The 15,041-nt window shown below is 42.7% G+C and overlaps 1 protein-coding gene across 3 annotated transcripts in view; it reads left to right on the top strand.

The window, feature by feature from the left end:
- The window catches only part of lmx1bb (LIM homeobox transcription factor 1, beta b), a 44,691-nt gene extending 34,751 nt beyond the window's left edge, over positions 1 to 9,940 (top strand). For 2 of the 3 annotated variants that reach the window (XM_084550876.1, XM_084550875.1), the window contains 6 exons: positions 2,726 to 2,958; positions 4,824 to 4,999; positions 5,512 to 5,589; positions 5,967 to 6,033; positions 6,853 to 7,014; positions 8,163 to 9,940. In XM_084550876.1, the coding sequence (XP_084407002.1) occupies positions 2,726 to 2,958; positions 4,824 to 4,999; positions 5,512 to 5,589; positions 5,967 to 6,033; positions 6,853 to 7,014; positions 8,163 to 8,320 (874 nt within the window). In that variant the 3' untranslated portion in view covers positions 8,321 to 9,940. The remainder of the gene's footprint in view (positions 1 to 2,725; positions 2,959 to 4,823; positions 5,000 to 5,511; positions 5,590 to 5,966; positions 6,034 to 6,852; positions 7,015 to 8,162) is intronic. The other variant, XM_084550877.1, reaches the window with a different exon arrangement.
- The last annotated feature ends 5,101 nt before the right edge of the window (positions 9,941 to 15,041 follow it).

Below are 15,041 nucleotides of genomic sequence, written 5' to 3'. Positions count from 1 at the left end.
TTCCCCAGCTAATGTCATCATGTCCTGTTGATGCGTTTTTCTATATATAAAATCATCATTTACATCTTCCACTCTGTCTCCTGTTGGCATGCCGGCCCAGCGGCCTGGTCCTCAAACCACTAATCAGGTAATGTTGGGGAGGTTGAATGGCGTGCCTCCCCCTGGTCAACCTTCACTGCTCACACAGTGGTGTTGTTTTAAAGAGCATTCTTTAGCAGCTGAACTTGGAAAGGTATTAAAGTGGGATTAGGCTCCTCCACAATCCACTGCTTGTGTCATTCAGGGAGTTTGTGTTCTCCTCTCCCCGCTGCCACCTCCCCACTCCTCCTCTGTTTGATTGTGGCTAGCCGCAGGAGTGGGACTGACTGTGCCTTTCAAAGGAGAGGGGTAGGGTTAAATCCCTAGTCCACTGCTCCCTGCTAATTCTCCTTGTTCCTTAGAGAAGGATTTACTTCTGCTGCCAGCTTCTCAAAGGCCTTCTCTGCCCATCCGAAAAGTCGGCGTTGCCTTCCTGTGGAGGTGTGGTTGCCATAGAAGGGGCGTCATGCATGGCTATTCCATCTGAACCCCGCGGAGAATGGGGACCGGGGACTGAAAACAGGCAGAAAGTCCGGATTAGATCCGAGGACAAAGCAGGACAGGAAGATTCCAGAAGGGACGAATAGGAATTACAGCAGCAAAAATAATGCAAAGTGACAGAGAGGGGAAATAGAAAAATAATGGCTTACAAGATTAGACTCGGCGAGGAGAAAGAAGAAAGGAAAGAGGGCTGAATGAGAATGTTTTCATCTAGATGAGAAGATTTGAGAGAGCGGTCGTAGGTGAATGCGGAGTCCTGGACGTATCAAAAACGCGCTAACAAGTCATTTCCTCAACATTTTTTGCTCTCTTTCTCAGCCTAAGCCGGCAATCATTAGCTAAACATTAGAGTTCGAGCTGGGAACTTGTCTTGACAGATTCATCACCTCTTTTCCTCTGATCCCAGCATGTAACACACTAATCCTTCTAAAAACTAGAAACAAGTCCCCGAATATTCACTTTCTGATTTGCGGCGGGAACGAGTCGATGTAGAGAGATATCTCCCTCGTTCCTGTTTTTTTTTTCCTTTTATTTAAAAGTGTTGCTCTTGTCTTTTATTTTTCACTGACCAAAGTTGCTGGTTTGTTTAGAAGACAGATCCAGGTTGGCAGGTCATTTAAACAAGAACCCTGCTTGTTTGAGAAACATGCCAACATTTCTTTTTCAAGGGATTATCCTTGAGGTTTTTTCCATAGTTCAATAATAATCTTCTTAACTTATTGTAATAAATGAAAGATTAAAGGATTTTATGAACCCTGAGAGTGCCAGTTCTGACATCTCTGTTGTATTTGCGATGCTTCAAAAAAAAAAAAAAAAAATACAGCAAGGGCTGTCTTTTGCTGACAGATGCTGGTTGTAATTTTTATTCTAATGGATGGATATCTGGAAACCAGTAAAATAGTTTATTAATTGTTGCGATGTAATTAAAAATCATATCAGATGCCGTTCTCCTGATTCTCACCTGGTGAGCGGGAGTGAAGCAATTATTTTAGAAAGCTGCAGAGACGGCAACAGACACCACACTTGTTTCCAGCGTGCGTGCAGCTGTGCTTGAACGTGTGAACACATGCGCACACACCGTATCAGCACTCAATCAGTACCTATAACAGCATTACCATAACAAAACCATCCTTTGGTTTCCCTCCTCTCATATTTACACATTATATTCATCACTATCGCTCATCCCTGTCCCGAACCAGCAGATGATGTCAATTGCTCCTCTCTCTGCCTCCCTGCCTTGCACAATGAAATAGATGTTCACCACAAATAGATACGCGGTTGCCAGCTGTCTTCCAGACCAGGGCAAACAAAGAGGCCGCTAATAAATCCAGCTTTACGGCTGGACAAGATCAACCGCACTCGCTGCCTTCTTGCTCCATTTTCATGTGGCTTCTTCTGAACAACAGAGCACGAATTAAATGCCACTCAGTCGCCAATAAAACAATGCAAACATCTTCCTGAAAGGATATAAAAGAAGATGGAGGTGTTGTCTAGGAAATGGTGATAGAGGTAGTGTCGTGCCATAGAGGCATGATATTAGACTGTAAGATGAGATATGAACAGAGTAGCGGGCAGCGCAGTAGCCAGGGATGAATCACGGGCTCTGATATGTTATCTGATGCATACAGAGTGTGGTGGATATGAAAGAAATGTGTAAATTGCAGAGAAAGGCTTGATTGGGATCATCAGGGTTTACGGTGATGAATCTGTTTACTGCACTAGAACACGATCCATGATCCCTTTTTTTAGAAGGGGGTTTGGGTGACTGAGCTCACTCTGAATAATGCAAGGCTGGGCCCATGCTAGATATTTGAACAGATGAGTTGGTGCCAAAGGAGTCAGCTCTTTGGTTTTCCACAGGATCGACAAGGCACCTTTAAAAGTCCTTTATTGGAGTTAAAGGGCAAAATAAGGAAAAGTCCTTAAAGTGACAGTTTTTGCAACATTTACCAAACAGCAGCTGCTGCAGCCACTGACAATGTCCCAATCATAATAAATGCTAAAATATAGTTTAACAGCCACAATTTTCCTATAAGAATTAGTGTTCTATTTATTCTATCCAAAAGTAACACAGGGTTGCTTTAAACAGCAAAATCCAGTTGTCATCAGCACACACATAATCCTCCTTTCTGTTTTCGTCCTCTAGGTTGTTTGCGACCAAATGCAGCGGCTGCATGGAGAAAATCGCCCCCACGGAGTTTGTGATGCGCGCCCTGGAGTGCGTCTACCACCTCAACTGCTTTTGCTGCTGCGTGTGCGACCGCCAGCTGAGGAAGGGCGACGAGTTTGTCCTGAAGGAGGGCCAGCTGCTCTGCAAGATTGACTACGAGCGGGAGAAGGACTTACTCAGCTCGGTCAGCCCCGATGACTCAGACTCAGGTGAGCCCTCTGCACCCTCTCACACGGGAGTGAGAGTCACGCCGTGGTGCTATCATCACATGGCACGGGGGTGTTGTATTCTGTACGCGCTGTTCCATCACAGTGGTAGCCAACGCAGACGTCCTCTCCGCGATGATGACCCGAAACTGAATCTTACCGGTTAAAGTGCTGAATTATTGATATTAAAAGGAAAACAGTTCTTGTTGCCAGATCATTTGCTGAGATGTCTGAGACCGCGTGTGCAGCCCAGGCAGTTAAAACTTCTATCATGGCTCCATCTGCAGCTTTTCAGTTGATGACTTTGTAGCATTCACTCAAGCAGGGAGCATAGGTTTATGGTACGGTAGGAAGTGGAAACAGGACGAAGCCAAGCCACCCTGTATTAATGGCTCTCTGTGCGTGGGCAGGATCTGGTCCTGGAAAGAATTAAATTACTGTATCATGGTGAGTGACGGAGGGATTTGGGGCCTTTCTGCAGAAAGCCTGCGCCTCCACTCTTATCAGCTCTAGTGTTCCTCGTCTATAGCCTCCACACACAATGAGGCATCTCGCCAAGCCTCACTGTTCACTACCATCTGGCTCGCATTTAAACATGCACAAAAGCGGGGAATTTGTCAAATACATCTGTGCCTGTGTCAACTTTTGTCAACTTGTGGGAATATTTGCTCCGCGTCTTCCTCGTCCGCTCGCGTCCCAGTGTACCGCGCGGCCTTTCTTTCTCGCGCACGCCCCCCCGACTTTTCAAGATGGAGAAAATGTTGACATGAACAGAGGTTAACCTCGGCATGTGGCGGACGAAGTGTACGTTTTTCGGTGGAGAAATGTAGGTACATATCAGAACCAGATGACAAGAGACACTGAGCCATCATGTGTCTCTCGTTTCAGCCACGAGAACCCAAAATCATTAGGGTTTGTTAACAGCACTGCTGGTTCTGATTTGGAAACACTTGTTTCCAACTTTACATAAAATGATAACTGATGTTTTTATTTTTCATGTTATTTTTACACGGACGTGTGGCCTTTGTGGCAACTCACTGCAGATTTTAAACCACTGCTTTTATTGTCATATCGTATTTAGTCATCCCTAATTTTCAACAATAAATGAACCACTTTTAAAAGTGAAATTAGATTATAATGAATTCATTTTCTGTTAGCCGATAAACTTCAAGCAAGTTTCACTTTGCTTTTATGCTATTTTTCTGGGGATTACTCTTCTGAACATCTGCATTTTCGTTTGTGAAAGCTGACTTTAATCTAAAATAATAAACCTAGAAACATATCTGGGATTTCATTTAGTTTTAATTGCATGTTGTATGATACGAGCACTAAAAATGACACCGCGTTTACTGCCCCAAACTGCAATATCCTGCTGTTAACCGTAAAAGTTTAGCAACCCATATAGATGCTGTCACTGTTTTAAAGTTTAAAATGAAGCAAAACTCTTTTTTTTTCTTTACTGTGTCTCGGGAGATGCATTTCCCCATATGTACTAGTGTTGCCTTTTTCATGTTTCACTTGATGTAGTATTCTTATCAGAGATTGATTTAGTGTAAATCAGACAAAGCTGAGAGCAATAAGTTACCAGTGACACAGTGTCCAGCTCTGTGACAAATGTGCATATTTCATTGTGCTCTCCACAGACTTCTGTAAGTCTGTTCGTACATGTGGTCTTTTCCTTTTGTAATAAATTGATAATAAAGTATCAAAAACACATGTGTCTCCTTTGATTAGGCACTTGTGCTGTGTGAATCTCCCGGAACCGGGAGGAATGAAAATATATTTATCAGCGGACTGTCACCGACTAAAAGGGTGTAGTCAGTTCAAGCTCACGCTGATGATACAGAAAATGTCTCTTCTTTTTGCAGAGAAAAGTGACGATGAAGAGCTGGACATCAAGCCAGAGAAAGGCATAGGAAGCCAGGGGAAGGGGGACGACGGGAAGGATCCACGGAGGCCCAAAAGACCACGAACCATCCTGACCACTCAACAGAGACGGGCTTTCAAAGCCTCCTTTGAGGTGTCCTCAAAGCCCTGCAGAAAGGTGAGACAAAGCTTCAAATCTGTTATGAGTATGTTTAAAAAAAATCCTGTATGGTTTGTGTTTGGGGTAATAGTGGTTTAGATGCCGACCGCGAGCCCTACAGTAGTTTGACAAATAAAATTCTCAAATTAAAAAAATCTCCCCCACCTCAGAGCCGAGCTTTGAAGTGGCGAGCAGCTTTCTGTTCTGTGTTAACTGAGGCAGGCTGGTGTAACGCAGTCCGTCTGCACCAAATGTCACACTGAGATCGGAGAACTGCCTCCATAGCCGGGGCCCTTAAACAGGCGCTGCACCCGGTCCAAGGCTTTGAAGAGGCAATAAGTCCAAAAAAAAGACCACTGCATTCATTCAACGTTCACTGAAATCAAAGCAAATCAAAAAGGCAACGTGCCCGTCGGGAAATGCGGCAAACGTATTAAGGAGGAAAAGTATTTCAGGGTGTTGTGAGTTTTTTTTTTTTTTTTTTTGTTGATTTCGTGTGCGATTCTGAAAATATTGTGTCTGGTTTTCAGGTGAGGGAGACGCTGGCTGCAGAGACGGGACTGTCTGTTCGGGTGGTCCAGGTTTGGTTTCAGAACCAGAGAGCTAAGGTGAGAGCTACCGACACCAGACGAATCACAGTTTGTGTCCTCAAAAAAAACACAAAAAAACAGCCTTGTTCCATCTTAGTCCAGTTAATAAATCACCACAACTATGTGTGTTAAACTTATCACTGCATTCCTACAAATGCAAAAAAAATAAAAAAAAGGAGTTACAAATCTAGCTCACTCTTGCATTAAGTGTCTACGCCCTCCTCTTTTCTGATTATTATCTCGTGAAAACCTTTGATACTTTGACAATGAAGTGCACTCGGATACAGATTTTTATGCAGTTCATTCAAGGGTGAACAGCGAGGAGCATCCTTTTTAAATTAAAGAGAGCATGTTAGTTTTGGGAGTTCCTCACAACTTTGACTCCTTCGTTTCAGATGAAGAAGTTGGCAAGAAGACAGCAGCAACAACAAGAACAACAGAATTCTCAAAGACTCGGCCAAGGTAAGACACGGTGCATACCCAGCGCACACAGTGCAAGTCTCAGGCAGTTTAGTGTGATTTGGAAACAGTATTCATAGATTCTGTGTTTTTGTAAACAAGGCTCCTTTGCTAACCGAAAAGTATAAAAAAAAGTGACACGGACACGGTCTTTATGTTTTTTGTGTGTTTTCAGCGTAATAAGAAGGTATACACGAGTACTTCATGACTTCTGAATCTGAATCAGAAAATGGGGGCTTTTCTTTTCGGAGTTATGCTGCGGTGTAATCAAATGTGTATTCAATAATTACGCTGAATAATGGATTACAAATATGTTACTGTGTAAACAAGAACACTTCAAAAGAAAGTCGGAAAATGCGTTTGGAAGCCAGCTTAAATGAATGGCAGAGATCATTTCGCAAAAACCACTCCAAAGGGAAGTGTGGGTTGGGGGGAGCTTTGTGTCCCCCGCGCCACTCGGTTAGCCAAGAGCAGTGTTTGGAGAGGGAATTGTGGGGGAAGCCATGGGAAGAACTACTGTAGGTTTCCATGGAAATACTAACAGAAGCCGGCTAGGTTGCTAGGTATTTGGAGGTTATAATAGTTGTTACTTTAATTCTTCATAACCCTAACCCTGACCCTTTTTGTTCTGCAAAACAGAAATTTAGTTTCAGAATGCAGGGAAACAAACATTTCTTTGTTCTTAATACTCTCATCATCCTGGCTTTCCTCTGCTCAGCCCCACATTTCTGTGTGCACCTATTGCACATGGCTGCGTCTACATTTTACATTTTGCAGACATATCTGTAACAGTTCCTCCTGTCTGCTTTGATTGCCTTGCAGAGGTGATGTCTAATCGGATGGAGGGGATGATGAACTCCTTCACACCACTGGCCCCGCCACAGCAGCAGCTGGTCGCCATGGATCAGAATGGTTACAGCACAGACCCGTTCCAACAGGGGCTCACCCCCCCACAGATGCCCGGGGACCATATGAACCCATATGGTGAGCATCCACCTACACACACGCAAACACACACACACACACACATACACGCCCTCAGTGTTCCCCAAAAACAACCCACACATGCCTGTCCCTTGATCAACCTCAGAGCTCCCCAGTGTGAGACATGTGCTCAGGCCACAGCCCCCTGGTTTAACCCGCTCACGGAGAAGAACGAGCAGCTTCTCCTCCCACATGAGATAACACAAGTGTTCTCATAAGCCAGTGGGTTTTGAAGTGCGTTTTCAAATGTGTTTAATATGGTTTTAACTCCTCGCCTCCAGTTCTAAGACATGCCCCGTTACTGATGATGTTTCCAAATGTTGGTGTAAACATGTGGTCTGTGCGGACAGCTCCAGATCAAGTGCAGTCCGAGCACTGATTGAAGATTCCGTGAGCTAATGAATTAGAGCTGGAAAACAACAAGTCTCTGATTTTGGTTTGATACAGGAAAGAATTAAAATGCAAACAGGGCAGGGAGAGAAATCAGTCAATCAAGTGTTAGTCCACAGGATGTAACTGGAATAACACATTTCTGAGTGATGTCCTCAACACGTCCCTGAGGGACCATTTCCTGAAGTTCATAACTTCCTTATAATTTGCCTCCATTTAGTTCTTCTCGGTAGTAAGAACCCAAATCCCCAGTCTCATCACTCTCCTTTGGTTTGGGGAAAAGAACAATATTGGCAAGGCATTAAAAGATACGTCTCAAAACACTGTCCCCATTTTGTGCAACACTATCATTAAGAACCAGAGTGTAATAAAGTTAACTATTCCCTCCAGAGAAATAACATGTTGAGGTTTTATGAAAGGCGTAAACAGTTGCTATTAACCAGATCTTTTAGGAGGATGCCCCTTGTTTACATGCTCCCTCATAGACCGCAATTGTCCCAGCGAGGGCAGCAAAAAGTGAGCTTTGATGATATCTAACAAAACAGTTCTCACAATTGTGATGACACACAACAGCAATTTCTCAAAGTGACTATTAGTAATTATAATTTCCCAATGCTGCTATAAATCTCAGATTCGAGATTGCATTCATTTCAGTGTCAAGAGTTTGGCGTTGTTTTTTTTTTTTTTTTTATTATTCTTTGAATGACACCTCTGCCGCTGAATCCTGAAGGCTATCTCCTCGTATCGTCTCTCCGCAGGTAATGATTCCGCATTCCATGACATAGACAGTGACACGTCTTTAACCAGCCTCAGCGACTGCTTCATGGCCTCCTCGGAAGTCAACTCCATGCAGGCCCGCGTGGGGAACCCCATCGACCGCCTATACTCCATGCAGAACTCTTACTTTGCGTCATGAAAAGAGAGGAGCGAGAGAAAGAAAGAAAAAACATCAGCACAGAATAAACTGCCCATCTCAACCTAAAGCACGACGGCCAGGAGTTTCTACACTAACGCGGACACGACGAGAAGAAACGCCTCCTTTGCAGTAGCTCCTGGTTGTGTGCGGAAGCTTACTCAATAGTAAAAACCACTTGTTGTAGGACAGTGAAGATTCCTGGGGAAAAAAAAAAAAGACTTAAATATTGTTAGAGATTATTTGGTAGGATTGCTTATTTGTCACAAGAGATATTACTCTTTTGTTTGTTCACACAAAACAAGTAGATATTGAAGCCACTGATTACACACTTTCAAACCAAATAACACCGTGAATTTATACAGTGCATGATCAGTTGTAAACTAAAAACTTTTTTTTTTGTAAGCCCCTCATGGTTAAGATGTGGTGTTTGGACTGTTTCTTCTTCACACTACATGGATTTCCATGTCCTCCGTTAGCATTTTGATCACTTTCCATAGGTTTAGATATCGTGTTAATAGTAAATAGGTGCAGCATGTCTGCAAGAGTGACTGTACATTTGTGTATGTATGAGAGTTTGTGAAAAGACAGAATTGTTTAGAGGAGATTACAAAGTGGAGAATTTGGTGGACAGGTAGGATCAGTGAAGTGTAAATACTTTCCCCAGGCAAATTGGATGTGCATGTTAAAAATGGAAAGCATTCTATTTATTTAACTATAACAGGCTCTTGAAGGTACATATTAAAACTGAAAAGCTTTATTTAAAAAGGAGAGCATTTTTTTTTCTTTCGTTGAGCAATTAGTGAGTTCATGAGTGTCACAACTCATCTGTATACCTTTTTTTTTTTTTAAAATATGAAGATTAACCCTTTTGTTTTGTTGTTTCCTTCAGCCAAGCTGTAAATGAGCAAAGTTGATATTTATTTCGTACAGACCATAAGCCTTTTGTTGTCATTGTCCTATGTGCATTCTCAAAATGTTAAAGTTGCTAATTGACCAAAGTTGACTGGTTTGATGAATAAACAGTGTCTTTCTCCTGATAACATTAAATAAATACCATCAGTGACCATTCACATGGTAACACTCCAAGTCCCATATTACCTGCTCCACTAAACCACCCTATTCAAATGTTCTCCTTTAACTGTGCTATCAGCATCGGTGTGAGGATAGCACGGTCAGTCTATTAATTGACAATGGTTATTGGATGGATTCTCATAAATTTCCCAAGAAGATGAATTCTAATAACTCTGGCGATCCCCTGACGTTTCCTTATATAAGAAACGGACGTAGCCATCTGGTTGTTAGTGTATATACTAGGTGTACATTTTCCATCTCAAATATTTCAGGGTGAAACAAACAGAACCCAACGGGGACATTTGGTGTTAAGAACATAAGCTGTGGACTGTGTTTCATTGTGGTAAACGGTTTGGGGAACTCTGTGTTTGTATTACACGTCAGCTACTTCGGCCGCTCCCGTCGGTCCTGTCGTGTTGCATCACCAGAGGCTTTTTTCTTCGTCAGCATTCCATGGTTTCTGGTCGCCACGTCAGTGCACGTCTCTTCTTGTGTGCACGCCCAATTAAAAGTGCAATGCCACTGATGATCACTTGGCACTGGCTCCTACTCCCAACTCCAAAACGTTTCTTATAAAATACTGGGATTTTTTTCTTCACGAATTCATTTCCTAAATTCATTTCTCCTGATCAGTCTGCTGGTGAAGACGAATCCAAAATTAAGAAGATATTCTGTGTCAAAGAGATATATACCGATCAGCCACAACATTATGACAACTAACAGGAGAAGTAAATAACATTGACCATCTTGTGACAATACGATGTTCTGCTGGGAAACTTTTGGACCTGACATTCATGTGGATGTTACTTAGACATGTAGCACCCACCTAGACCAGACCAGGTACCGCCGCCCCACAGCAATGACACTCCTTGATGGCAGCAGCCATCCCCAGCAGGATGCAGCCTGACACAGGCACACACACAAAAATGGTTTAGGAACAACTCAAAAAACATGAAGAACACCACAAGGTGTTGACCTGGCCTCAAAATTCACTAGATTCCAAACTGATCAAGTATCTGTGGGATGCCCTGGAACAAACCTGATTGTCCATTCTCACAGAGTCACAGCCGTTTTGGAGGCTGACTGGTTTGATTATCAGGTTTAAAGTAATTGACACGCACTTCCCATTTTCTCAGTCAGCCAAGATGGCAATGGCCAAATGCCAACTTTGGTTCACAAAGGTTACTATGACTATGTTCATTTTTATTTATTTAATTTTTACATACAGTTTATGGTTTAATGCTGTTGTATTACCAAATGTTAACTTAAACTAACATGGTGAACATAGAAAAACCCTCATGAGACATCAGTACTCAGGAATCACTGCTGCGAGCATGTCAGAACACTGATATTAATCAAAGGTCGGCCCCACAGAGGCATTAGCTTGGCTGTGGGTTTTATAGTCTACATTTACAGCTAGGCGCGTTGTTTTATGACATCTATTTGTTATTTGTTAACAGAGCATGAGAATGACACCGAGGCAGAAACACCTACATGTAGACTGGGTGAGGTTGGAGAAGAGTTCAGGTGACATACCAATACAGCTGCACGACGCAAGAGCAAACCCCACCTATAACCTTAGGGCTTGTCGGGCGGTTGCTTGGAAGTACCATCTGGGTGCTCCTTCATCTCTCTGACAGCTCTTCAATGTGGCCAGGCAAGCTTCCACCCACTGTCTGTGTGGTGTAGTCATGTGACCACACAGATAAACAATGCGTTCACGATGTTCCGAGTTTCTGTGACTCAATATAATCCTAATGCCATACTCATGACAGGCTTTAATAATCTTGGCTGCTATCCCTGAGCAGAGGGAGCATATGAAAGTGGCGTACATTTGAGGGAATAGAACACGGGGCCGCTGTGGTGTGTATATATATATATACATATGCACTTCTATATCTGCTATCAAGACTTCAATCTGACAGCCAGGTGTGGGACTCATTGGCAAGGTTACACTGCCATTTATCTTTCCTTGTCATACCGGTGAGCAACTATCCCCGGAAGCACCACACAGTGACATTATTTCACTGGTTCCTGATTGGACGAGACCAGTCTGCGCGTGCAAACAACTGAAAAAAATGGATCAAACCCAACTGACATGAAAAGGTGCTTTTGATTTTTAGTTTCTTTTCCTGGTAAAGCAAGAAGCCGCTTTGTGCGGTCTTAAATTGAACTCCAAGCGGCGTGCCTGTGTGTGTGGGTGTGTGCCTTTGTGCGCTGCTATATAAGTCAGCCTTTTGAGCACAATGAACAGGCCTGCATCGGGTTTCCAGTATACCGTATGATGTATGTTGATTAAAGTGGGAAAGATCAGTAAACACACCAGACAAAGACTCACATTTACAGTAAACACGGATGAGGCTGCTACGCACAGGCCATGTTTGCACGGGATAGACAGTACAATTAGCTCCAACACTGCCTTTTCAGTACGGGCCAGGTGAGCTTACAGAGAGGTGTAGGGGAGGACAGAGGGCCCTGCCGCTGACATTGTAGAAGAAATGTGAAGAAAACCCTCAAAAACCATAGATCCTGCTACATGATATTTTTTAAAAATATATATCTTTGTGTATTTCTGTTTAAAACCATACACTGCTTTGACTATACTTGAGTAAAAGATACATTTATTTCACCTTAAAAGGTGACTGCAGTCACCAGACCCTGAACAGCATTTTTGAGGGTTAAAACTACAGTTAAAACTTAAAAATAAAAAAATAAAAATCCAGGGTTAAAATAAATGCAAAAATGCAAAATACATTAATTATGATTTATTATTTTTAGCAATTTCTTTACCATAAATTCAGTTTCATGTTGCTTTAAGGATCCTGGGATTAAAGAGAATGGCAGTTTATAAAAATGTACTTTTCTGGACCATGGAACTCTTATACGTCACTTTTTTTGTTGACATTTAAAAGATTAACACCACTCTTACGTCCAAACGTATCTTAAATGCATCTTAAATTCCATCAAGACATAATTTTTTAGCTTCTTACTATATATTAACCCCACCAGTCTTAGGCTTTGATTCCACATTTTCTGAATTATTCTGTAATTTCACAGTCTTTATTAATTCCTACTTTCCGCACTTCAAGCCTCCAATTTGCCACACGGTCAAGGCAATGCGTGAATATAATCTATGCCGCTGCTTGTTCTGCGGTGCTCGCACGTGAATCGGCCAAAGAAGGCCGTCAGAGGTTGAAGTAAGTGTGGCCTCGATATGAAAACAGTCACCCTGAAACCCGAGCTGGAGACACACAAACTCGGGGGGACTTGGCCTTCAGTACACTGTTCACACATTTACTCTTCTGCCGTTCTGGCACCACATAGGAAATGAGTCTAGTGACAATATTTTCATTAGATGATCAAAATCCTGAAATTTTCCACCTGAGACACAATTGGAGGTTTGTCATGCACTTACTCTCTTAGCTTCTCTTTGCCCGGCCCATGAAAAACATATGGAGACCAATTTGTTATTTGGGATAATTTAAAGCAAAGATCCTGACCAGCTGCCCCATAAAAGCTCAGCGGGACCTAAGACAGTAGCTGAAGAGTGAGCAACATGGCTGCACATCCCAGTCTCACTTCATCCTGCTCAGTCAGGGAGAGGCTCATTTAAACCAACACTTTTATTCTGAAACGCTTATTGTTTTGAATTTACTGTATTTGTAATTGCCATTCCCCTTTGTTATTTCTCAACAGACCAATATTGCATTTTTAACAAACCAAACCCAATTAATTGTCAAGCCAAAGACACTCAGACATTTGTGGGTTCAGTACAGTCTACATTTCTTCTCATGATTTCACAGGGTTCACAGGAGTTCACAGCGAGTCCCCAGTGGGAACGCTGGGGGTGGGGGGGCTTTTGGGTGTTTTCATTGGGCACTTTCCATGGTGTGTGGTTAATTGTTAAGGGGGACTTTAAAACCAGCGTCTGACACATATTCTTTGAGCCTCGAAGGCTTTTGCATAATCAAATAACGGGCTATACAGTGGTTTTGACCATAGTGAGGGGTCAGAGCCAAACATCCAAGCATGCCCTCACAGCGGTGTGTCGCTTTGTTGTGTCAGTCAGCGGCGCGAAACACTGCTGCCACTGTATGAGGCATTGTGTGGATGCAACAGGTCCAACGTAGATCACTGTCGTCAGTTTATACTGTAGAAAACTGTTGTACTGAAACACTACAAGTTCACTGTAGACTGTTCATGGAGGGAAGTGTAGTTGTATGTACAACGTTTTGAAACACAAGAAGCCACAAGTTGAGGTGCAATCCATTACAGGAAGAAATGACCATTTGAACCTCTCCGTGGACATTTCTGGGACATGTAAACATATTGCTGCAATTGCTTTTTCCACCTCCTACCTTTGTTCCTATGCTGAGAAAAAGATGCCGTGGGATTCGCTTCTCAGCGCCCAGGGGTGCAGATGGAGCCCTGGATAGGGCTCAGTAATCCCTACCACTATTGGAGCCCATCTGTTTTGGTTTTCATTTTTCTGCATTATTAGTGCTTATTGGTACATGGTCTAGGAATGTAGCCAGGGTGTTTGAAGTCAAGGAGGAAGGTGATGCCAGGGGCATTAGCTGAAGGAATGATGACCTTAAGGTCTAACACAAGCCAGCGCTTCTAACCTCCAGGAGCCTCTCCCTTGATGTTGGAATCCAAAGTCCTGCGCTTTCTCCAGCCTCACACGCCAAGGACTTTAAGAATTTGCCATATTGAGTCATAGCCATGGCATTGTGTTGTATGATGATTCACTAAAAACATCTAAAAACATTTCTAGTATCAATCAATCTAATTAGGGATAAAATATCATACTGTTATTGGCCTGTCTTAGAGTGATAGCATTACTTTTCTGTTTTAAACCATTTTCTAACTACTTTTATATTGAGTCAGTTTCAGCAAACACTATCTGCTGCCTTCCACTGCCACTATTAATACAGTCTATGTGACGCTGTAAAATTTTACATCAGCTAGAGCAATAAAAAACCCACACTAAGAGTCTACTACGGCAGTGGCCCTGCGAGGCTGTAGCTACTATACATGCCACCGCCATGCCGCATGGGATCGATAGCAAAGACGAGGAAGATCTCCATGTCTAGGAATTGCAGTTCAGGATGGAAGATACAGATTTCCCTTTGTTACTTGAGAATCCAGCTGTTGCACTTGGAGAACGGCCTGGATTTGCTTTGTTTGTTCTGCTCCAGAGAGAAAAACACAAACACTAGCTGCATTTCTTCAAAGGACAACATGCAGTTTGCTATATTGCTCTATCCAATAAATGTCCATGTCCAACAACCTTTAACAACAGACTTTACCATGCCTAGCACTAGTTACTATTTGGTGATTGCGCAACTCCAGTATGGTGTGAACACGGATGAGACACGGCAGAGCTGACACGCACACCGTGACAATGTTCAGATGTCAATATTTAAGAGGTATTGTGTTCACTGTGTTCACATGAAGCTTTCCAACATTTGCTAAAGACCTCAAAAGAGAAAGTACAGATGAGACTGATTGGAATGCCACTGGTTTTGCAAGCACTTTAGAACATGAAATGTTGGAAAAGCCGTATAAGGAATGCTTCTCTATTGAGAACTTATTGTTGCAAAGTAATATTAGATACTAGAAAGCTTTCAAAGAAATTAAAGGCAAA

Source organism: Chelon labrosus (assembly GCF_963514085.1).
Source record: "Chelon labrosus genome assembly, chromosome: 9".
NCBI classification, from domain to species: domain Eukaryota; kingdom Metazoa; phylum Chordata; class Actinopteri; order Mugiliformes; family Mugilidae; genus Chelon; species Chelon labrosus.
Note: the sequence above shows the minus strand (reverse complement) of the source record. Positions and strands in the feature narration are given on the sequence as shown.